Source organism: Montipora capricornis, chromosome 6, assembly GCF_036669925.1.
Source record: "Montipora capricornis isolate CH-2021 chromosome 6, ASM3666992v2, whole genome shotgun sequence".
NCBI lineage: Eukaryota > Metazoa > Cnidaria > Anthozoa > Scleractinia > Acroporidae > Montipora > Montipora capricornis.
Genome location: NC_090888.1, coordinates 55,443,087 through 55,468,898, shown reverse-complemented (window position 1 = coordinate 55,468,898; position 25,812 = coordinate 55,443,087). Strand labels below are relative to the sequence as shown.

Below are 25,812 nucleotides of genomic sequence, written 5' to 3'. Positions count from 1 at the left end.
AAGATGACAATTTGCCTAATTAGGCCTAAGGTTAGCACTTCGGAAGGGTTTGGGCTTTTCAACAGTAAAACTATAACCTTAGTCTGCATTTTACCCCTTGTGTACAGTTTTTATTTTACTCTGACCGGTTTCAAACTCAAAATTTCGAGTTTGCAAACGCAAAATCTCGAGTTTGTGAACTCAAAATTTCTAAACTCGAAATTTCGAGTTTCTAAACTCAAAATTTCAAGTTTGAAATTTGAAGCAGGAAAACTGATCAGGAAATGCCATGTCCCTTACGGGCCACCGTACTTTTCGTATCTTCCGTAGAACAGATTTTGTTTTGCTTTTTTCTTGTATCTACCAGGACGCACTTGGCACCAGTAGACTGACTAATATCGTATTTACTTTGAATGCCTCGTGCGAGAGTACTCAGAATTTGAATTCTGGCCGCCTTGAAGGACCATGAATACAGCCATTTTGAGGCCTTGTCAGTTCCTCGTCTTCTTGCCGGTGTGCGTAATCTTTCCAAATTAGGAGGTGATTGACAGGAGAGCTTACGGGTGCCATTCAACTGCACACACCATTGCGCAGGCGAATAACGCACCCGCAAGTTCTCTGGCTCTCTATTGTTTGAAATTGTAAACCATGAGCGCGCACTGACGACCTGCTTGATCAAAATATTGTGACTTCAAATAGTCTTTGAAAAGATCATGTTCCGGTTTAAAAGGGAGTAATTGCCCAAAATCTGGAAGGATATTTTTGCGCCCCTGGTTGTCTCATGGGTTAGAGAGATTATGGAGGAGGTGTTGTCCAACTTAGCTCACGATGCCACGTCGAATAAGTCTAAGACGGTACGGGACGCGTGTATTACAGCCACTGGTAAGCTCCATGCAATTTGACAAAAATCCGCAAAAAAAAAATGGCTTGGAGAAACTGTAGCTGATTTAGCATGGTTTTTCGCACTTTTCAGATGGCTTGTTCATTAGTCGAAATGGAACGCGGAAACTGCAACCCTACGAGCTTAGGTAAGATAAAATTCATCTTCATCTACCGTTTCATGAGGCTTCTGCGGGTAAGAAATGGACACCGACATACAATCGCACCTGAGAATAAAGAAGAACAACTAATCTTTTCGCAGGGAGAAATGCTTTCTGCCGCTCAAACTGGCTTTGGAATCCAGATCAAGCAAACTCTCTCTCCACGCTATAAACGGGCTTCAGGTTTGTTCTAACTGCTCCTTTGACTTTAACCGTAGACGTCTTGGTAACAAGGGTTCGTTTTTGCACGCTCCGTGAATGAAAGGGGTTGATTAATTTATGAGCGCGTTTTATGAAAGAAGTTTGAAATTAAGACAATTCTACGGATGATAAAATTGGCGTTTTGCTCAAATGAAAACTGAAAAAAAAAAAAACCATGTTGAAGGAACAGCGAAAGATATATTGTACATGTCTTTGTTCATTAAAATGTTATTGAAAGTGTATACATTAAATTCGTCTCGGTGATTAAAAAATGGCTTCTATTTGAAGATAGTTGTTTTGATTTAAACATGAAATTTTTGCCTAAAGGTTAAATTGTCATGACAAAAAAATCCTAACTTTGATACAAAGGCTAATATTATTGACCATTATCACCGTGTGATATGGGAAATTAAACACATGTATAGAGGACTTAACGTTACCGTAAATAGGACAGATTTATTCAAGTATTGAATCAGCTGATCGAGTAATTTTGGCGTATTCTTTAAGAAAAGAATGAATTTGACGTCAACTATAACATCTTTATTGGCACCTTTTTTCATTTTAGAGTAATCGGCAGAAACGTTGAATTGACCAATACAAGAAAAGGAATTTTCGCACAACTGACCAACAGAGATTTTTGCATTCTTCGCTCAAGTTTACACGCTTTTCGAGCCCTTTGATTTTTTTCCGCTACAGCCAAATTTGACGAGTCCACTTAGCTTTGCGAAGTGAATTTTGGAGTTTTATGAGCCACTGTTCGCATAAATAGATCGCGGAACGAATTTTAGTTATTTGCACCCGTAGAAAAAAATCCTTGTTATAAGATAGCACTCAGTTCTGTGCAAAATAGTGCGTGTACCATGGAGTTTATAAATGCCCATTTAACACCAAGACGAAGAGCGTTTTCTTTAATTAACGCCGCAAGAGAAGCAATAACTTCCTCAAACAAATACTAGTTTTTCCGCCTGCTGGTAAACTTGTCAGTGACTATAGTGAATATCTCGCTTGGACTCTAAAATAAATAATTTATCCTACCCTCGTGGAATGGATCACTAAATCCCTTGTTTACAAATCCATTCATTTTTTTTCCTTTTAACATGTTGAGATTAAGAATTATTGCCTATCCTGATTTGTAAAACTCTTTGATAATAAAGGTGAAACTGAATTGACGCTCGATTTCGCAAATATCGTCATCGCGAGCTTCGATCCTGCACCGAGCGAAGTCCGTCGAAGTCCGTCCGAAGTCCGAGCACAAGTCCGTTTCAGTTCTTATCTTAACGTGTAATGATAACACCACTCTGATAAGCTTTTGGCTTTGAGAAAACTCTAAACTTTTTGCTTGTAATTTACCATCTTCGCGTAGCGTATCGAGGCCTTCCCGCGGCTTACAACCAGTTTAATTTTGCTTATATTGCCGTCCTTGAAAAAACAATTTTCCAATTCTTCAAATTGTGGCACGGGGATGAAGTTTAGTGAAATTCATTTAACAAGCAAACTCTGGTTGAAAATCTTATGGTTGAGATTCGCGTTTTCATCGCTCGGAATCACATATATACTTATATTTCGTGAGAGGAAAAATAATGTTGTTAAATGTAAATTTGGATTTATCACAAGTAAGAAATTTGAATTAAGCACCAGTAGATGACACCAGTCTTGTCAGTTGAGTTACTCACCGATACCTATACCTTTCTCGCAAGGTGCTTTGTTAAACACAGTTATTAAAGCTGGGTCTTAGTGTAATACCAGTAAACTAAATTATATGAAAGAAAGCATGTTGCTCATGAGTTGTTTGGTTCAATTCAGTCAAGACAAAATTCTCTCTGTTCGCTGAGGACCTAGCCGTTTGTTCTGAATTCTCTCTGGCCTGACCTTAATGTTTTTCTGGCTCGAAAGTTGTGTCCGACACTTCGCGACCTAAAGACAGGAGAGATTTATGACCCGGTTATGTTAACACTTTTAGTCTGAGAGACATTTCGCACAGAGAACCTTTTTGTGCCATTTAAGAAGAATGTATTTCATTTTGCCACGTGTTATGTATGCCGAATTTCACATTTTTTCGATAGCTTCAGCAGTCACCTCGCAACCAAGGGCGTAGCTAGGGGGGGTCCTGGGGTGCTCGTGACCCCCCTTTGTAAGCCTTTTTTACGCAAACAACCTACAATCAGGTTGCGAAAACGCGAGTACCCTCTGTTTGACACAGTGTGACCCCCCCCCCCCCCCTCCCCCACCCTTTGAAAAATCCTGGCTACGCCCATGGCAACTATATTTCACCTTTAAAACCGCTACCAGTTATATGAGATTGAACTGAAGCACTTTGAACGGTATTAATATTTGGAGAAAGAATTAATACTCAAGTTTTCCACAAACCATTGATTTTAGATGATTTTTTGTTGATACGAAGGAAATGTTGCAAAAATGTAAAACGTACGAGCAAACAAGGCGTTCTCGTAAGAGTAGTTTTCGTTTGCACTGCGCGGGCTACAGAAGCAGCACCAAACAACTGTTGCCGAACTAAATCGGTATGAACCTATTAACTGATTCACGTCTTCTTCTACACCTCAAATTTGGTCACTCCACGTTTAATAATAAACATGGGCGTAGCCAGGATTTTTCAAACGGGGGGGGGGGAGGTCACACTGTGTCAAACAGAGGGTACTCGCGTTTTCGCAACCTGAATATGGTAGGTTGTTTGCGCAAAAAAAGGCTTGCAAAGGAGCCCCCATAGCTACGCCCTTGATAAACAGCAATGAAATATACTAAAATGTTGCAGACGCGAGTAAACCCATTGTTTTTTTCTGTTTTGGATTTATTGTTTTAAATTCTTGCATACAGACGCTTGAGCCACATCAGGGTTAGGGAAATGATGAGAGCTACTGCCTATCACCAATAGACTTCTTTCATAATGGCGGCCAAATAAAATATTATTTGGCCAATGGTAATAAGCCTTTCTAGTCTCGCTACGACGAGCAAATTGTTTCAAAATGAGGGCAGTAGGTCTAATTAACATAATTACAAAAAAAAAAATGTAAAGATGGCCACCGAATGACGCGCATGGTGAACGAATCTACAAGTCGCAAGTCGGTGGTTCGAGACGCGGAGCGAACTTTTTTCCTGTTCGCACAGAGGTGTTGCTTTGTTTTTTCTTTTCTTGTTTTTCGCGGCAATGTCATCGATCTTCGTGAAATTTAAGTTACATGAGATATGCGCTATGCGCGAAGCTCCAGGCACAAGTGGGTTAATACAAAATCTAATCATTTGTTTTTTTTGGATCATCTTAGTCAACAAATGCTTCATTTTGCAGTTTATACACCTGGCCCCAGTTGGTCAAACGATGGATAGCGCTATCCACCGAGTAAATCACTATCCAGCGAATAAACACTAGCAAAACCCATTGAGTCATCCAGTGGATAGTGATTTATCCAGCGGATAGCGCTATCCATCGTTTGAACAACTGGGGCCTGGACTCTAAGGCCTATGTAGATTCGTCGAGTGTGTCTGTTATCACCATCATCTAATAGATAACTCAGGGTGGTTAATTAATTCGCTTTCTTTCCCTTAATAAAGCTGCAAGAATCGCAAAATTCTGTCATAAATGCGACCTATCTAGGCATTTAAAGATAACATTCGGCAGCCTCGGCCTCGTAATTGACCATACTACGACCTAACCTTTTTTGTCGAGGAAATGGGGTTTCCTTTGTCAGTTTCCCTTCACTTCCCCCCTGGGGTGCCACGGCAGACTGTGTCCATAGTTTGTTACGGAATCTTGTGAAAAAAAAAATGGCTAAACTAGATTTCCGTATTGGAAGCATTTAGCGAAAATTCGATTCTTTCTGTTCTTTTCTTCGCCCAGGTCTTCACAATGTGATTTTTTGTTTCGCGATCTGTTTTTCAGAAGTTGATTTCAGATGACCGTTTCCGTTCGGAGAATGAAGAAGACGCCGAATATCAACTTCCGGTTCAATTTCTTACCACTGTGTCGTCCACTCCTTCACTGGCAGATGAAGTGCAAGTTGAAGTTATGAAGGTCTGAGTTAGCATTTCTTTTCACTCGAATCTCTTTGCTTTGACGCGGCAGTGTAATGATTGGCGCTTGAGGCTTTCGGTCTGAAAATCGCGCGTTTGAAGATTGGCTTTGCCACTGCGTTGATTGTATTTGTTTTTAGAGAATAAATTGCCCCAAATTGTGGTTCTTCTCCCACCGATATCGGCAACAAACTGTAGGGTTCTCGTATCCCATTCAGAGGAAGGAAAGGAGGTACCTTGGATATCAATTAAGTGACGGCTGATCATAAAAACGGGATTGGTTAGTAACACAAGGACGTCACTTCACTATCGATTCCAGAATGCTTTGTCAAAAGCTCTTAGTCAGTCCTCTCTACTCTTCTGGAGACAGAGGGACAATTGATCAAATTTGCCTGACAACCGTTCCCGTCGACGGCCCACCGATCAGGATAAAAAAATAAGCTAAATTTAAAACATGTCTTAAGAATGTCTACATTGAGTATTTCTGGCACTAGCCAACACGCATCTTATGGGTGTCGAAAGCATGTGTTTTCAAACCGGCTGCCTTCGGCCCTGGAAGGTACCTGTTATTTCACCGTACTCTAAAAAAGGTGCCATATATTTTGAAAGTATCTAATGTGGCTTGTGTTTTCATTACAGCTCCTACTCATCATAACTTGTTCTGCTTCTTGTGAAGTTCATGGTGAATATCTCATCAAGCTTGCTGAGGTGAGGTTCGGGACGAGCTCTGCTCTTAAAGATTTCCTTCACGGTTCCCTAGGGATACCATCCGTTCGGAAGTTTCCAGCTCATGAACTCTAGTAGTATTTAAGAGGTAGTCTCTCAGCCGTGATTGTAAATGGTCGACTGATTGACCCGGCAATCACCAGTTGGGATCCCTAAATTCCGTTATATATATATGTTCATTTGTACAGGATGATTCTAGATTTTGCCCCGTTAGGATAGCTTATCGTATGCTAATGAATAGTCCACAAAGTTTGTACTGAATATTAAAAGTGCGGTGCATAATCAGCTGTCTTTGAACATTATATATACCAGATTATCTTTGTGCGATTTTGGTTTAAAAATTTGACATTTCAGAGAAAGATCAGCTCGTTTGCAAACCAACATTTTTTCAGTCTTTGATGGCCAATATTTCGCTGATTTTGGGAGTAGGTTAGTTTGAGAAGTTCCTTAAACTTTTGAAGTCAATTTGCTTAAAGCAAGACGTCTTCTAGAGTCAAATTTGGGTGTTAACGAGGCAAAATCTAAACTGAATGACGTGGCAAAGATTATTTCTTCCAAAGTCTCTGAAAAGCTTACAAAAGGAAGGAAATAAGAGAGTATTTTCATATTTATTTATCAATTGGTGCCTTCTTCACTTTATAGATTTGCATCGAAACTTACACTCGTGCCCACCAGATGGCCACCAAGACTGCTTGCAGGGCTACCTTAACACAGATGCTAAGTTCAGTTTGTCATCGTTTACAAGACAGCTTAACCAGTCATGTGGTAAGTAGAAGAGCTCTGGTCAGGTGTCCAAGAACGTGATGTATTCCTGCCAAGGTGTTTTTTCACTGATTCAGGTCGAATTTCTCGAAAAGTCCCGAAAATTTTTCAGGTCTGAAAAGCCAATGATTTTTGAAACAACAATGCACATTTTCCAAACAGCTGGTCTTTAACATGTTTTTAAGACATGAGAAAACAAGATAAAGATAGAGGAGGATTAATGGCGTCCGAAAACGGTCGTTGCTTTTAAGAGATGAATACGTACCAAGGTTTTTTTAGATTTATGAAATCTTGACAACTATAAGGCCTACATACCTAAGTTTTCTATAGATCCAGTTATGATCCCAGCTGTCTTAAAATTGAATAAAAACTCATTTCAAGTAAAGTGACTTTTTTCTGTCAAACTGCCCTGATATAGGGCAAAGTTGGTCTTCAGCGGTAATTTTCAGCTGGGTGGCGATCATATCGAGTTCCGGTTTACACTTGCCCGGAAAGATGCCCTCCACCTTGGTATGAAGGTAATCGTAGACAAACTTTTCGACTCGTCATTTGTGGTTTTGATTCGTTGTTTCGTCGTTGTGTTCTTTCATTTCGTTCCTTCGTCACTTTGTAGTCGTATTTTATTGCCTGGAACAACTTCGTTTTTCCGCTTTATGCTTTTATCGTTTTCTTTGTTTATTAAGTCGTTTCGTTCGTAGCACAGTCTTGACCGCGCTAGACTGGGAAATTGACAAGTTTCAATTCGTATGCTATTATATCAAATATCTATACACCATTTCGAAAGATGGCAAGTTTAGTTTTTCCTCTGCCACAGCATCGAGTTTATCGTTAATCGCCCGAACGAACGGTTTGGATTTGGTCATCTGATCACACACAGACCGTAGAGTGTTATACATTCTCTCATGACTATCTTCGTTATTTAAAATCCCCCCTGAGCTGAAATGTTTGTTTCCGAGAGCTCCTCAAATGTTGATTTATCTTGGTGCCAATGGCAGTTCATCTCAAACTCGATTGTTTAAGTCTCCAGGTTCCCGAGGGCTTCCAGTTACACTGATATTTTAAAGGAGTTAGTAAAGCGCTATCTTCGGCATCACTTCACTCCAACACAAACTTTAAGAATTCTCAATCTGTTTCAAGTGTCTCTTAAAAGGGTTTATTACGAGTCAAAATGAGCCAAGTAAAGAAAAATTAAGGTGACTGTGAAAGTTGGCTTGCAGATCACTTTACCAAAGAAAATTGCCATTAAAACGTGCTCACAATAATGCACCAGTGAAAGTGATTGGAGGTCTCACACGTGGATCACCTCGTCCAATTCCATATCTATCATACAACTGTGCTTTTAAATGTGAAGCTGAAATTTAATGATCAATATGAGGAGTCGATAATTTTGTCCACGATTTATCGTTCTACACCTGGCTGCGGGTATTCACGTTGCTTTATGGTTAGCGCAGATGATCTGCTGTGACATGCTGAATTGATTGGTCGCAGTAAGTTTGTTTGGTTTGCTCTTAGGGCGCTCAACTTTGCACATCACTCTATCGCACTTCTTTTCTATCTTATTTCAGACAACAAAAACCTCCTCATCAGATTCTAAGATCGTAAAACGTAAGTTTCATTGTACGAAATTAATGGTTACGCTATTTGCCGAGCGTCTCGCACGTTAACGCTTACACGTCTCCATTTCCCAATGTGTACACAGACACCAACTTGCTTTCCACGGACCATGCCAAGTTGCTGAGTCAAGACGTGGTGCTGCTATTGAAGCATTTTTGTTTCCGCTTAACAGCAGGACCAAGGTAATTTGAAATAACAACCACAGTCAACGAAACAGCCAAAAGCACTCGTCAATAAGGAGTTCGCGCACTGACAAACTGGGAAATGGCCTATTTATTGATCACTGATAAAGTCAAAATGCGGCAAGAAGGCACTATCCGAGTGTGTCACTGATGTTCTTTCCACAGTTTGACGTCTTCTGTCATCTATCACTGAACGGATGCATCTATTTGTTTTATATAATAAAAAATGAAAGTTTTTTATGATGACGTCAGCTCTACGTCTGCCCTCTATTAGATCACAGCTGAGAACCAATCAAAGTGCGTGCATTATTGAGCTTATCGAGTAAAACTTCTTCTCAATAAAGACGCCCGCAAACGGAGAAGCAATGTTGCTGAAACATTGTTTCGGAAGCAAAAATGTTTCTGAATTTGTTCAGAAACATGCGGCTTTCTCAGCAAATGTTTCCTCGTTTGCGTGCCGAGGAAACATTTCGGGAAACAATGTTTCGCAACAATAGGGACCTTAAGAAAACGAGTTTTGACTGCGCGTTTTTAGGAAAAATACTTTAAAAACATATAACCCGGACGATTAATCTTACTCTTTGCTAGCAGTGTAGGTTGCTCATTAATTCTTAATACTGGTAACTGAGCCTTTTTGCTGCTCAAAAAATTGCCAAAACTGCTACTGTGTTGTTGACTACATTTTTGCAAAACCTTGTACGAAAATGACCGTCACGACCGTATCACGTTTTTCCCGCCAAAATAGGGAGTTAAAGCACGCAACGTTTTTGAGCTGTTTTCCCTTTTATCTGGTCTTGTCACTATCACCTTTATGTTGCTAAGTATCTTTTCTCCATTAGAGATGATTAGGTTAAAAATATGGGAGACACTATTGTCCTGGCATGCGAAATGTTTATTTCCGGTTGCCGTCCGAGGCGCGAAAACGTCGCGTGCTTAAACTTCATAATGACGCTGGTTGGCGTGCGCTCACTGTTGTTCTATGAGAAAATCTCGTACTCGTAGTCGTTTTCAGTCGTCCTAGAATCAAAAGCTCTCCGTTTCCTCGTTTGCGGGCGCCTTAACGAGCTATCTCAGTCAGAAAAAGAGTAATTATGTGTGAATGTGGAAGCCGCCATCAATTTTTAGTAACGATTTTAAATCACTGAATAAGGTAATTTTTATGCTAAAATAGAGTCGTACTTAAATTAAAGGACCACATGTTCACCCAAAAAAAAAACAACAACACAAGCGCGCAATGTATTTTTGATGAACATGGGCCTGTATGGTAGTAATATGGACATACACGCTATACGAACAACGCACGCAAAAAGCTAAGTGGAGTCCAAGAAAGAAAAGAGAAAAACTGACAACTCTGAAAATATTTTCGGAGGCAGTCAGTCAGTCAGTATTTTTAAGGGTGGGTAAGTGATTATTTTACGCTTGAGGGCTTGTTTTGGTAATTGTTTTACGGAATATGTGGTGAAATCCAGACTTTGATTCCGAATACAATATATACTTGCCGATTTCTGGAAAACTACATCGTGACATGCCAATCCAGTGACAGGATATTGTGTCCATATTATTTAGAAATTGAACAGGGTTTTGAATTTGAGAAATTTGATTTTTATGTTGAAGAAAAATTGTTGATATCTTCAGCGTGCCCACACAGGGAGGCCAGGCCGTTCCGTTGTATCTGGAATCCATCTTGGTGATGCTAAGCAGTCTTTCCACAGCACTTCAGCAGGAAAAAGAGTTCATTAACGTCATCTGGTGAGTTTGAACTCTTCTTTGCTCCTGTAATCGGCCCTAATTAAGATATTTAGATTCTTATTCCACTCTCCCCAGGCAGCTCTCTTGTCAATGGATGACTATACATGTCTAACTTCGTACCCAGGCTCTCCTTTGCGCCCCCCGGCAGCCATATTTTGATATGAATACATTTTGCGGAATTTTCAATTTTTTCGGTGAAACAACATAGCCGTTGAAAGAGAAGGGAAGAAAAGGACCCTTTTTTAAGTGTCTAGTCGTCCTAGCGCTAGAGGACTGATTAGGAAAACTGTAATTGAAATAAAAAATAAACGTAAATCGAGCTTTTTTGAGGAGATTGGCAAACCGGAGGGGAAAACCATAGAGGAAAACCGGAGTACCTGAAGAAAACCCTCTCGGTGCAGAGTAGAGAGCCAACGAACTCAACCCACATATTACGCTGAGTCCAGGAATCGAACTCGGGCCACATGGGAGGCGAGTGGTCCCACCACTGCGCCACACCTGCACCCCGCAATAGCAACAAAAACAAGAAAAAATTCGTGTGCTCATGAATTCGTTTGTTCACTTTCACTTCTAGTTACAAGGTGGTTGTCAATCAATTTTTTCTTAAACGCGAATATTTCCTTTGTCGGCGGAATTTGGGTTCGTTTGGTTTTTATTTCTTCAGTTAAAGCAGCTATTAAAAAATGCTAGCCAACGATTGAAGTTTTCTGTGTTTACGTGGTCCCCCCTTTGATGTTTTGCGAAAAATGTCCATTTTCGACTCTTTTGCGAAAAATGTTATTTCTGCTCTAATAGGTCTTTTTTCATGCGGTTTTTTGCATAGCACAAATCTAGGATAGTTTAGCTTTCAATCCTTACTAATTAGGCCATCAGGCGACTTGTATTTCCTATTTTTTTAGCCTTCCGAAGTTCGACCAAAAAATCAGCAATTTATGAAAATGTTCCGTAGGTCCCCCCTTTGCTATTTTTCGAAAAATGGCCATTCCTTCCTTCTTTTAAATTTCAGGCAACTTTTGTGCCCTGCCTTGATACAGTTACTTGGAAGTCCCATAACAGACCTGAACAAGCGATCCAAGACAGTTAACCAGTTCCCCGAGGATATCAACAGAGGGGGCCGCGGGACAGGAAACTTTGCCAAGTCAAGCTCAGTTGTGGGACCAATACCCAGGACCATTTATAACATAGCTACAGAACTCCTACGTCTTGTGGGCCCCTTGGCAGCCATGAGACCAGTACTTGAGTCGCTCTTTCATCGTATTATTCTTTATCCTCCAGCACAGCAGAGAGCAGAGGCGCTAAAGGCATTGAAAGAGGTATTATGGGTTATCTAATAATGGCTAGCTTACTCCGTTGACGAAAAGTGGAGAATTAAAATTGAGCAAGGAGGACCGTAGGGTCCTTTCTGTTTCACAAAATTTAGCAAGCGTTTACACAAATGCGGTTTCATTTGTAACCGCAACGTTTTCTGTGCGGTTACGCCATTTTTTACCCGACACCTACCGAGATCGTTACCGAATTCGGGTCAATTTGAAAACGCTACTAAAAGTGGATTGTTTTCAAAACGGTACCGTTTTCTCTGTCGCGTAAACGGTGAAACTGCATCGGTTTGAATACGTTTTCTATTTTTGCGTGAGCTTTGCATTGCATTCGTCTGAGATGAGTTCCTGGGAACAAGATCAGCATGACCTAAACACACACCCAAAACGGTTGCGAGTAACCAGTTCCAAACTGCATTGATATTGGCGCGGTTTCGAAGTCGTGAAACCGTGTCGATGTGTAAACGCCTAGTCTCAGTCCACACCTTACTCGACGTACTACCACAAGACTGTAGATTTCCCTTGAAAAGCGAAAAAAGGTTCCCTGGTCTTCCTTTCCGCCCAGCGTAGTTTGCAGTGCTTGACTTTTGCCGTTTGTCAAGATCTGTAAGCCCAAGTATGCTGTTCTTTGGAGGTGCCATTTGCTATGTTACCGAAGCATAACCTCGCTTCTAAGCAAGGTAGTGTCTTCCACGTATACAACAAAGAACGATTCCCCAAAATTTCATCACTAAAGATACTTATTCGTGGAACACAACGAAAGGATTTTCCAACCTCCCCTGATGGAAGATGTCGTCGTTTAACACCAGTTCCCCCTTCCATCCTAGGCGATTCGGAGGAAACTCAAAGTATTGAAGAAGTTATAGTAGATGTAAGGTCTCTCAAAGGACGGCTGCGGTAAACGACAATCCCCTTCTTCAACATAAGAATGGCTTTTTATAGCTTGTTTTATCTCGTTCTCAGTTTCTTGCCAGTCCCCAGCGGCTTTTGGATGCTGCCGGTCCAACTATCGTCGACAAAGAAAATCCCCCGTCACCAGACTCCCCAACCGAGCAGAAGAAGTCTGAACTGGATTTGCTGCGACTGTAAGTAATGCAACCAAGAATAAATGCACTGCGTTTGCGCAATGAAATTATTCGATTCACTCGCATTACAGAGCCTAACTTGAGAGCTCTGGATACGAAAGCCATTGTCCATTTTAAGATCATTAATAAATTGCACGACCCTCAAATTAAGCTCATGTATTAGTCAACCCCTTTTTGGGGCTTTTAAGGGACTTTGGCCAGACTGCTCGTTACGCAGTTTACATTCGCTGAGGGAAGTGAGAGGTGCCCCCATATTGAACAACAGACCAGACCACAACACCGAGAACAACGTTCCCTGCTCTTTTCGAACAGTGTGCGGGATCTTTTACGTCCCACAAAATTTATGAACAAGGGCTGTAAGAAGGGGCCTATAGTCACTTGAAAGGCTTACCATTTGCAGATGTCATTACAAAGTCAGCTCTTTCTCCGCGGTTATTGTTGCTCCGGCCGGAGTTGATCTCCGCACAAACTCCAGCACGGTAGTTCGATGCTCACCCACCTGAGCCAACCGGTTGGTGGTCATAGTATGATTAGAAATATTCATATGAAATAATGTCCGTGACATAAAATTTACACTTCTCTTTTATATCCTCAGCTTGATGGATGGCATCGTGGAATCTGCTCGATGCGCAGACAGTACAGTGGCCAGTTGTAGTGTCGCATGTGTTGTTGCTCTCCTGGGATCATTGGAGGACCTGAGTCAAGGACGAGGCTTAAGCGACGAGCACATTGAATTTCTGAGCAAAATGAAGGAGGCTGACAATTTGGAAATACTTAAAGAACAATATGACAACGCTGCATCAGCAAGGGAAAAGAGGAATCATGTCAATGGGAGATTCAACGGTGAAAGTAATGGATCCATTCGGGGTTACCGCTGGGAGATGAATTCCCAGGGATCACCGGACGGGGATATTGAGTCTTTGACCGAACGTTTCGAAAAGGACGGAGATGCCTGGGACAATCTTCCAGACGGCGAGATCAGGAACGATGGTGCGTCTGCGCGATAGGCACACCCCGATAAACATTGAAACTTGTTTCGATATTAAATTGCTATTCAAAATAAGTCTCGTCTTAAAATGCATAGGGAACATAAACAGTCGAAAAAAGAGGAGTGTGCTTGGAGACAGAGAGCCAATTGAAGTGGACCACTGAAGAACGTTTTACAAAAGAATTCAGTAATTGTTATAACGAGTTTCGATTCAGTTGAATATAGACATAATCTTGCCTCTGGCTTGGTTTAATGTTTGGTCATTGGTCATTGGTCATGACTGCTCGCCCACTTTATTTAATCACTAATAAGAAACAAGAAAAAAGCGATGGTAATTTGCTCTAATGCGTTTCTCTGCGCCTTGCGGCACAGCTTACAAGTATTTTAAGTTGTCTTCATGTTATTTGTTTCCTAAAGGCAATGTTTTGGATTTTGTTTTGATTTTATAAACTTTCTAGTAGTGTGAACAAAAGGTGTGGAAAATTTCGATCGTTTCTGTAACACCGAGGGGAATAAATTATCTCGGAATGTCCTGCCTGTTTGGAACAATTTCGTTATATTCCCACCGGAACAACATGAAGTCACTATGCTGATTTCAAGGAATATTTATGTTATTTATTTGTTCTCTTTCTTTTTTTTTTTAGTTTCAGATGATGAGCCTGAAATAAAGCCGCTGATGCCAAAAAGTGTTCACTTTGCATCTGAGGATGAAATCACCATGTTTGAGACACATGAGAGTGAAAACTTGAAATCTGTTCGTGCCACTCCTCCTGCACGATCGGGAATTCCTCGCAAAAGCAGCCTGCCAAGGAGGGTGAGCGCTGGCTACCAAGGAAACTCGAGGACAACTGTCAAACGCTCCTCGTCACTGGATGGTAAAACACGACAGAAACCAGTAATACAGAAACGAGGCGTTAGTGGCAATCCGCGTCAAAGAGATCGCGCAGGCTCAGATAGTGGTAATATGTCAGATAGAACAACTAATTTTTTAACATCCCTGAGGCAAAATAACGAGAAATCGGCGAACAGTTTAGGCATGCGCAGATCATACTCTGACAATGACATTAGAATTAGTAAGACCTCTGTGCCACAATCTTTGACACTGAGAAAGTCGAATTCCTGGTCTTTGCTTTTACCACGGAATGATAATATTGCGACAAACCACAACAAAACTCAAAACTTAACGCCTACGCGTGCGACACGGGGAGGTATCCCGAGGACACACTTACAGACATCAAGTAATTCTACGCTTAATGGAAGACCAGTGCTGAAACGATGGCCAAACGACGAGAAAACAATTGATGTAATCAACAGAAAAATGTCTGATCCAACTTCTCCTACGCAACGCAAATTCGTTGAATCAAAAGCAAACAAACTTGCAGCCAGGGAAAAGGCTATGAGGGAGGAAAAAGACAGATCGCCGACGAAAGCTCTCCGGACGCCACTTCGTAGAACTCGATCGGCTTCGGAGTACGATCGTAAACAGCAAAATGGTACCGTGGATAAACCGAAGGGTATTCTTCTTAAAACTCAAAGTACGGATGAACAAGAAAACGCAAGAAGTACATCGAATGTGCCGAGAAGAAACGCGTCTCAAGGAGTAAAAATTAACGGTGTTTATGTCAATAAAGCGAAGGACAACAACACATCGGCAAAATCGACACCAGACAAGAAAAAAGTGAAAGAAGTTAAAAAGAGCGTCGAAGAAGATGAAAAAGAAGGAGCTAGAAACTTTGCGCGTTGTTTGCTTGGCATTCTTCCATCGGTGCTAAGTCTGCCCGATCCAGTTGGTGTGGACGAAGCCTTGCAGCAGTTTGCATCTGACGTTTGTGAAGCGGTTACCTGTATGGCACTGAAGCGAAAAAATGTACCGAATTTTGGCACTCTTCGGGGACGGTCGGATTTGGTCGACGAAAGGTCGGGCGAAGGGGCAACGTCGGATCCCACTTACCCGATTCTCAACGCAGATGGCGTCTATGTTACGGTCTATGCTACACTGACGCTTAATCTCAAGTTACTAAAGAGTGGTTATTACCAGAAGAAAGTAGCTGAACCAGCTCTGGGACAGGTGTGAGATAAAGTTTTTTTAACTTACCTCTGAATGCGTATGGTGTTCTGTTGCAATGTAGAAAGTTTGCTATTGTTTCATGTTCCTAACTCTCATTTCTTCGGAAATTTTTTTGTCCATCTACAATTGGATGAAGATTAGTCGTTTTTTCGCTTGAAGAAATTACGCACTACCAGTAGTTTTAAGAAAAACAATAGGGTTGAATTCGAGAACCGAAATACCGAGTTTTTGGCTTTATTTGAGCTCATTAATTGATTTAAAATGCGTTATTTCAATTTGAAAGGAATTGATTTAAATATTTTTAACAATTTGTAAAACATTTGCGGCTTGCTCAAATTTGCAATGTTTGCATACGCCCTTCATCTGCTCTACTGGCATTGCGCACATACATTGGTGAGCATCTCTGAAATGTTCACCGGGTAGAAAGTCATATACCTTTTCAAACATGTCACCATTTCATTGGCCCTCAGTCTTTTCCACAAATAAAGTGTAGGATTGGTGCCTACTAAATATTGTATCACGGCATTGCTTTCACGTGTCTGCTTAGTTGGTATAATATCAGTTTATATTAGGAGTATTGCATTGTTTTACCATCCTGAAAGCGGATGTAATACGAGAGACGACTATTCTGTCTAGATGAATTATGCGTCTATCATTTTAGTCGCCCGGAATGTGGTAATATTCATCGTGTGTAAAAACAGGCTGAAGACGCATTATGCCTCAAGTCGAGATATCGTCCTCGAGATAATTTGTCCATCGGTATGATGTCTTGTGCCCGCCTTTAAACGAAACGAACTAAGCAGACGCATAACTTTTAACAAAAACACCGTTGAGACTCTTGAGTTGTGCAGAAAATACCTAAATTTTTCTTTTTTTTTTCCCACTTCAAATTAAGGAGGACTTCATTAACAATATCTTGAACAGCGGTGTCCCTATCGGTCTCTCCTCTGTGTGGCTGGGTGAACTGTACCGACTTGTAACCACGTACAACATCTTAGGAAAGGCTGGGTATACTGCGGAAGCAACTGAGACGAATCGCGCTCTCATTCACACGTTAAGCGACAACATGCTCTCAGAAGGAGAAGACAGTCCATTCCTGCACCACAGGAATCCCAGCACGCTCCCACCAGCCAAGAGAGAGGGAATGAAGTTTGCCAGGAGGGTCCTACTAACCACTTGGGATTCTGTTTTGGACATTCTGTCAGTACCTCTGGAGACGTCTACGTTGGGTTAGTCTGCGGGTAGCTTTTTATCTAACCGTAACAGTGTTTGATAGCGACTTCCGGGATTGATACGCCACTGTATCCGAGTTGCAGAAATTATGTATTTCACGCCAGGATTTGATTCTTCTATTCTCTTTTGGAGACCCTCGTACAGTAATTCGATTGTAAACGTATAAATACGTAATACTCAACGCCGAACCCTATTCATGATAGTAACAATAATCACTTCATAGACCACTCCCCACAGATGCTTTTCACGGCCAATGAAGCAAATATTAATCAAAACAACCGAACAGGGCTGCTCTTTTAAGACGACAAAGGAGAGCTCTCCTTTCCCGCCCCAACCTTCTCGCGTTTTCGCCATTTTCGTCGTTGGCATAATTTCCGTTGCCGTGAAAACAGGAGAGCGTGCTCGCAAGCCCGTCATTTGTGCTGGTGACTGAGGAGTATGCCTTGCAAACGACTAACAACTGAGTCGAGTATACTTACCATATTTTATCGATGATGAATTCTGAGCTTGTTATTAATGGTTGAACATATTTTTTCTTATGGTATATTTAGGCCCAGCAAATGGTGTCTCTTTGATGCTTGGTGGAGAATCAAAAAGAGATCACAACCGAGAACGGGACACGATTTGCCTGAGCCTGGACGGACTGCGACGAGCTGCACGTCTGTGTTGCACGCTGGGTATTCAAACCCGCTGTGAGTTGGTTCTTGCCCAATTAGCCAATGCATCCTGTGGGGCAGAGGCGCTATACGGAAAGAGAAGCAGATCGCACTTCTCCCCAGGACATATCAAACTTCACGCTGCGCATGTCTTGAGTATGGATGGACTACTGGCCGTTGGGGTTGAGCTTGGCAGCCACGCGCCAAAATGCTGGAAACATGTGTTCAGGTCACTTTCTTTTTCGCATCTTTCAGCCGTAGTTCTGTTTGTTTACCCTCTTTGTCTTGTCCACATTCGCTTTTGTTTATATGAAAACATTTGTATTGAGGTCTGTGTTTTTTTTATATGACCATTGCCTCCAATGTAAGATCGGAAGAATCTTCCTTCTCCGGAAAAAAAAATCATTATTCTGCAATTTTCCTTTTCTTTTGATTCAAAACCATTCCAAAAGGACTGAACAATCTCCGAAAGACAATGGAAATCAACTTGCAAGCATCCAATACTGTTGGCAACCGTCCCCAGCCTTTGCGGTGGCACACGTAATTCCTGTAGTCGTTTCTCTTCCCCGAAGATAGTCGAAAATTCATCAGCGTGCGCAGGCTAACTGTCTCCCGTTATCTCGTACCTTAAATACGTAGACAGAAATTACCACTGTAAAAGATCCATAATTGACTAACTCACTGAATTTCGTCTTTTAAATTGTTAGGTGCTGCACTTACATATCTCAACTGGAACGCGTGAATTTCAGTAACGAAGTCGGGGATCAGTTATCGCACACGGCCCCTAACTTTCAACGAATAAATTCCGACATGCCCTCACCAATGTCCGAGTCTTCCAGCATCTCGGATTACTTTTCTGGTGAACTTTCCCCGAATGGCTCAGGAGTTTGCCGACAAAATTCCGAGACCGGCTCCGAACACGAGTCGTCTAACAGCGGTCTACTGACACCGACCGACGCCTCGCGCGCCATTTACGCTCTTTCTGCGGCCGTGGATCGACTGTTCGAGCACGCTGCCAACACGCTTCACCTCGAAGGCCTTTTGTCATTTCTTGAGGCTTTAGTCCATGCTTCAAGAACGCAACTTTTTGGCTCCGTTACTGAAAGAGGCACAAATTCCCCAGGAGGAGTGTCTCGAAGCAGTCAATCGCCATCTTACAGTACAACACTGCATCTTTACCGACTGGCTGTCGTTATTCTCAGAAGCGCCCGTAATACTAGCAGACCGCTGTTACATCTCATGAGAGCTTGGGCAGTAATATCACCGCATTTCGTTGAGGTTGGTGTCAGCAAACAGGGACATGAAAATAACGAAATCACCATATTTAGTTAAGTAAAACCTAACAATAGGAAACTTACTTTCGACATGAAAATCTCTTGATTTAATGTCATGAAAATTAAGGTAAAAAGATAATGGTAATGGCGATGATAAGAAACCAACTTCCAAATCTTTGCGGGTTTGAAAAAGGTGATACACTGTAATTATGCGTTCGGTCTGTGCTCTGTATACTGTCTTAAATGTTAACACAGTTACAGGATGAACTATTTTGAACATTTGCCGATATCTCGTTCTCCTCTGCCTATCATATTTCTCTTTTAAAACTTTCTCTTTCACAGGCTGCGTCTCACAAGGACAGGCACATTTCCAAGCTGGCAATCACGTCTCTACACGACATCATCACGGAGCTACTTAGTAATCGCAGCGAGCTTCCTCACTTCTGGTTCCACGAGGCGCTGTTCAAACCTCTGGATGGAATCATGTCTTCAATAACTTGCAGTGAGGACGAAACAGACCAGGTACAGGAGGCGCGGTGGCCTAACGCTTAGCGTGCTGGACTCCGTGTTGTGTTCTTGAGCAAGACACTTTACTTTCACAGTGCCTAGCTTCACCCAGGTGTATAAATGAGTACCGGCAATTTAATGCTGGGGGTAACCCTCCAATGGACATTGTAGCATCCCATCCAGGGGGGAGTAGAAATACTCCTAGTCGCTTCATGCTACAGTAACGGGAGATAAGCGCCGGCCTGAAAGGCCACTAGGCTCGTACAGGAACTGAAAGAACCACGCAACGGTGACGATTTGTTGAAATAGAACAAAAGTATGATAACTATCAACAATAAACGCGCACTCACATTTATGCAACCAATACTGAGGTTGATTGCCCTGGGTCAGTAGAATGGAAGTTTCTCAATATAGTCCCACAGCTCTCGTGAATTTTTCGTAAATACGAACTCAATAGCTTTTATTTTAAATTCAGAGTCTCAGTGATTTCTCAAATCTTAAGTAGAACTGGAAGAGCGCAGTAATTTAAAACAATAGAATCTAAGACGTTCCAGTCGAAATATTAAATGCCAATTTATGATTTTCTTTTTCTGTCAGATATTAGCAACACTTTGCCAACTGGTGGAAACTCATCTAAGCAGCATCAAGTCTGGATGGAGACCAATATTTTCTGCTTTGCGGAACATGCCTGCCACTTCTCAGAAGCTCACAGACGGCACGGAGCATGATCACAGACCTCCTCAGATTCTCGACATACTCTCAGCTTTCCTTAACAACAAAAACTCGTCAGTCTTTGCAGCCGCCGCTGTGCAATGTATCCAAACGCTCCTTAGGTTCGTACGTGGGTCAGAATGCGACGATGCCTACGAAGGCAGCCGAAGTGATTCCGAAAGCAACGACAATAGTGATGCGGAGATTGCCAATGACATGTGTCTGCCAGCTCTGCAGGATTTGTTGAACTTGTCGAAGAAGCTTGCTTCTATCTATATCATGCCATCCAGCTTGGTGTTTCATGGGTCCCGCGTTGTTTTCTTGGTGGAACACACACCCGAATATCCGGGAACTCCAAGTCCGGCTTCCAGTCCTCTCAAACCTAATGAGTCATCCAATCGTAAAGCTAAGAACCAGGCTCCTAACGTGACGTCGGCGGCTTCTATCGCGTCCATTGACGACACTGGTGTCTTGCGAGTGTGGTTCCTTTTGCTGGAGGGACTCACAAAGGTCGTCGCTCAGTGTCCGTGCAAATATCAGCCCCAAACCTTAGAGGTGTTATTCGATATTCTACGCTCCATTATTACCGTTCCAGGACCTCACTTTTCGATCTACGTGATAACTAATCTTCTGCTGCCTATGCTGGAGTCCTGGGTCGAGAGAGGAAACAGGGACGGTAGCTATTGGGAAAGTACAGCGGGAAACTTTAAACACGCATCCGGACTTGTGACTGAGCTGGTAGTGGAGGAGTTAGGGCAGTTTCTCAGTGTTCAAGGTAATGTATTTAAAATCACCACTTTTCAGCTGTTTGAAACAAGGCCGTACGCTTGCGTAACTGCAGTAATCGAGACCAAGTAGTTATAAAGACGATAAAACTAAAATTTCTGCGGAACGCTGTCAATTGTATTCGCTATAGGCCCCTAAACAAATCATGTTCCCTTGAAAATGGAATCTTCGCATAGTATTTTAGGAGGTTGCTGTTCGGCAAATCTTTTAACTAAAGCGTCATGTTCGACATGTTGGCTTAAGCACGTTTTGAATTTGAACCCTCAGTATCCACCAATCTCATTCCCTCGCTCTCTCCTCGTTCCGTTCCCAAGGGCGCGAGAAATACTCCAGTATGGTCTAGCTACGTGTTTTCATAAATTGAACTTCTCTAAAATTCGGGGTCACTCGGTGGGAAGAGGAGAGACCCTGGAAAGTAGATTCCATGAAAGTACAACTCGAGCTCGAGTAGGACATACTATATTTCACGCATGCTTGTTCGGTTTTTGTATTTAGGTGCGGCAGAATGTGTCCCTGGTATGATCAAACAAACTTTGGATCTTCTGTTGGAGTGTGTTTCACAGCCGGTCGAAGGCATTGCCAGACTAGGTTGCTCATGCCTCAGGTAAATGCAAACTATCGGCTTTTACAAACAAAAAAGCAAAGGCACGCGAATTGCAAGTAGGTTCGGACTCAGGTCTGCACTGAATAAATTCAGAGCCGTTAGAGGAAGAATCAGTTTTCGAGTTGATTTGGATTTTTAAAGACCTAGATTTCGTGCCGATCTAAGCCAACAATCTATAAGGGACAAATATACTTTGCATCGAAGCGGCTAGCACCTTTGGCCCACTTGATTGTTCTTTATAAAGAGCTGCTCCCCTTTCAAACATCCGTTGCATTAAGATGTAGTACGGGGTCCATTTCAAACCACGTCTTATTTTTGGCAGTCAGGCGTTTATAAAAGAAAATACCTTCGTAAATGGGCCAAGACACCTTCGTTGTATGCTACCCTATTCAAATGGCTCTTCATTGACAGTTAGAGCCAGTTCGTGATCAAACAATTGACATTGTGCTGCTTGACAGCTGATGAATCAAACTTTTTCCTCTCCTCCTTAATTCTCTCTTTTTGTACTCTTGCTACAGGCACCTACTTCTGTCTGGAGGGCCAGTTTTTACAGAGGACCTATGGCTCATTGTGAGTGAGGGACTCAGAGAGGCTGTACACACCACACTGTCAAATCTGAGGGACATGGTAGCTTGTTTCCAGCCAGGCTCCTACAGTGTGAATGGAGATGAAGGCATGACAGTTAGAATTGTCGCAAGACGTGACGTCATAACGGCTGACGTGATAAGGCTACAACAAGTTGCAGAACAGGTTAGCACCAACACGTTAGAGAACTTAGGCAGGCGACGTTTTTGAGGCGCGGACGGCAACCGGAAGTGACTTTTTTTCCCTATACTGACCTGGCATTACTTCCGGTTTCCTTCCGAGCTTCGTGCCTAGTCTTGTTGACGATGGTTGAAAATGTGAAACAGGGCATATTGAATTGCGCGTGAATCCAAGTTTTACAATTTAATCAAGAAATGGAGAATTCTTTGCATACGTCTTTCTTTAGATTTTGTCCAATGGAACATATAATTTTGTTCACAAAAGTCATCGTATCATGAACACGTTTATTTTAAATGTTCAAAAACTGTTCAATTTAGTCCCAATTTTTAACAGTTTGCTCTAACGATCAGCGACTAAAATACCAGCCATCAAAAAGTGATAAATAATTGTATTCCACAATCGCTAATTGGCCCACATGTGTATATAAAAGTAAACGATAGCACAGGTTTGTTTCCATTAGGCATCCGCAAGCACTTAAAGTGCCCAGAACACCAAAATATTTTTTCGCTAAAATGAATCTTTGCGCCTGTTCGAGACGCAATTCGGCTATTTTTTCCTTTTTCTAACAAATCCTGCCCTTTTTTAGGCTTCGAAAGTTGCGGAAATCCAAGCATCTTTTGTTCACGACCGAGTCAGAAGGGGAGTAGGTCTATTCCTGTTTTTATGTCACAATCTACTTTGCATACATTTTTACAAAGAGTCAATGCAATGAGTAGTGCAGTAGTGTTAGGCCTCATTCGAACTTGCAATCATTGCAATGAAAATCAGTTTGTGACGTAAAAACAGGAATAGACCCACTCCCCTTCTAACTCGGTCGTGAACAAAAGATGCTTGGATTTTCGCAACTTTCGAAGCCTCTAAAATGCCAGGATTTGTTAGAAAAAGAAAAAAATAGCCGCAATGCGTTTCGAACAGGTGCAAAGATTAATTTTAGCGAAAAAAATATTTTGGGTTTATGGGCACTTTAATACCCTCATATGAGCACGGTTTTAAAATCCGGGAATCCTTGTCACTACTCATGCTTAAGTTGTTTGTTTCAAGGCAATATTTTAACTTTCTACGTTACGTATTTAATCTACATCGACAACTCTCTCATTGCCCGCGAGCGTATGAATGAATTAAAAGCTCAGTCCTTGTTCAACGTCTTGCGATATGTATTCTTTGTTTCAGGTGTTTTTGCTTGATAGTCAAGTTGATAACTCCCCCAAGCACTCGAAGGACTCACATGGACCCGCAAACGAGGAAGATGATCAGCGGTCATATGTCTTTGTGCTGTCATCAGTGGAAAACAAAGAAAAACCAGAGAACGCAGAAAGGTGAGAAAGAAAGGAAGGGATTTATTTTTCGACGGTGACCTGGGGATTTCTCTTTCAGAAAAAATTGCGAAAATTTTTCATTTCGACAATTTAGGTCCTAGCATTCTTGCGACACAATTACCACTTGAACCGGGGTTGACATATAACATCTCTTTCAGAAGAAAATGGAGTCTCTTGCCGTCCGACAATGGGAAACCGCTCGCTTTCACTTTTGCACAGGCAGCTAGGAATATTGTTTGTCCCATTGTCTAAGTTGCCTAATGGAAAGAATTTACAATCGATTTTTACAGCAGCCCATTACTCGGAGCTTTCATACGCACAATACGTATGTATTGAGTCAACCGTATCCCTTGTCTTTTTATTTTTAGAACTTCTATACTTTGAAATACCTTCGTGTTTCGGGTGTCCTGCATTTGACGTACTCAGTAGATGACCATAGGCCTCTTATGATTGGCTATTGTGAAAACACCCACGAAAACTCCCCAGGGAGCTCGAGGTGCATCTAAAATAAAAAGAGACGAGACAGGATTGACTTGGAGGGTTAATATGGAAAATGGAGGCTCCTGGTAAATGGGAACCTGATTTTTAACATTGAGTATGAGTTTTTCTGTTTTGATGGTTACCAGCCAACTTAGCTCGTGATGAGAAATTCCACGTTGTCGAAGATGTACAGAACTTGATGGTTTCAATTAAACCATCGCAGCACCTCTTTGAGTGTCAGACTCTATTGGTGAAATGAGAGGCATATGAAAAAACTGCATAGGCAAACTTTGGATTGGTCAGATTTTCTAAGACGGCCACGTTTTTATTTGTTCATTTCCAGGGTTCCTCTTCGCGGGTTGCTTGTTAGTCTGCTATCTCATCAGCTCTTACTACAGACTCTAGGTTCCATTCTCTTGGATAACGCGGAGAGCGTAATGGCACAGAGTTCGATCCCAGGTAGCCCGGGGGCTTCTTTGGAGAGCTTTGGCAGCGAAGGGGCAGAGGCGAATCTCCCAGGGCTACTGCCGTACTTGTCGCCGGCAAATCTATCAGTTCTTTTTGATTGTTTGATGGAGTCACATAGTGTGGCGTACGAGTTCAATGCTCGGCCTGGGCTGCGCTCTTTGATACAGAAACTCGCTAAGCTAGATGCTCCAGCGAATCTTCTCCGTCAGTCCACGACTGCATTTACGTGTTACCTGCATACGCTGTTCCAGATTTGCAGACATAGCGGCGAACACTTCTCCAGCTCGAATATCAAGCGCATTTTAACAGGAGACCGAGTCACGAACAGCCAGGACAAGGAAGATGACACGGGTAAAGACGAGTCCCTCGGGAGCCCTGCGCGGCACAACGATTTGCTGAAAGGCGATAGCAATCTTGATTGGATCGTGCGACGATTAAACGAAGCTTGCTATCAGCTTAGCAGTGTTTACGTTCGTCTGTATAATCAATATAAAAGCGATTCGCCGGGTAACATGTCTTTTGAAATCGAGCTGGAAAGAAATATGTCCTTGTCGTCTACCTCATCTCCAGCTCGGAATACTGCGGATGAGCTCTTGAGTTCCCCGCAAGGAAGGTGGAAGCTATCTGCGGAAACGATCTCACGAGATTCGAAATCCAGACTTTATCAACAACTTCTCGAGGACGACATCCGTATGGTGGAGCTGGAAAGACAATTCTTAAAGCGAAAAGAAGACGAACTGCTCCAAGTAAACATTTGGACAAATTTAGTGGTTACAATGTTAGAGCTGCTCTTGAGTTTGCCGACGCTGCAATTCAAGGCTGTCTTACCAGCGGTGTTCCCCGCTGTGACATGCTTAATTTCAACTGGTATCGATACAAGAGTCAAACAGTTAGTCTGCGAAGTGGTGCGCCGTGTTGGATCGATATATGGCATTCTATAATATAAGTCTAAAGTTTTTTTCACTAATTATAGTTGGACAAGACAAGCGCTCGATTTTCAAGTAGAGATCTTTTTTTTCGGTTCCGAGGGTTTCGAGACAATCACAAGGAGCAAAAGATCAGCAAGCTCAATTGTGCCCCCATTTTCGGCAGTTTGATGGGGAAAAGACTCAAGATCTCTGGGTCGCACGCATTCGTTGTGGCTGAGTTTGGATTGGGTTGGGTGTAACTGTCAGCCGAAAATACGTATTTGCGGCGATTTATCCTTTCCTCTTTGTATTACGGAAGGTTGTATACCTTAGCTGTAGTCAGGCATGATAATAAAAAGAATTAAAAATTT

At 42.1% G+C, this 25,812-nt stretch overlaps 1 protein-coding gene across 3 annotated transcripts; it reads left to right on the top strand.

Moving 5' to 3' along the window:
* Window positions 1–504: 504 nt before the first annotated feature.
* Window positions 505–25,812, top strand: LOC138052525 (brefeldin A-inhibited guanine nucleotide-exchange protein 3-like). Of its 3 annotated transcripts, none has more exons than XM_068899060.1 (22): window positions 505–861; window positions 953–1,007; window positions 1,121–1,202; window positions 5,116–5,244; window positions 5,883–5,951; window positions 6,612–6,734; window positions 8,297–8,336; window positions 8,431–8,527; window positions 10,163–10,276; window positions 11,283–11,589; window positions 12,556–12,677; window positions 13,273–13,667; window positions 14,310–15,733; window positions 16,629–16,962; window positions 17,518–17,851; window positions 18,330–18,900; window positions 19,239–19,418; window positions 20,001–20,889; window positions 21,396–21,504; window positions 22,023–22,254; window positions 23,440–23,585; window positions 24,409–25,812. In XM_068899060.1, exons 1-22 carry the CDS (start codon window positions 777–779, stop codon window positions 25,472–25,474), a joined length of 6,903 nt encoding a protein of 2,300 aa, XP_068755161.1. In that variant the 5' UTR covers window positions 505–776; the 3' UTR covers window positions 25,475–25,812. The 3 variants fall into 3 exon arrangements, with proteins under 3 accessions (XP_068755161.1, XP_068755162.1, XP_068755160.1); XM_068899061.1 differs by having other exon boundaries at window positions 5,113–5,244; window positions 13,273–13,526; XM_068899059.1 differs by having other exon boundaries at window positions 5,113–5,244.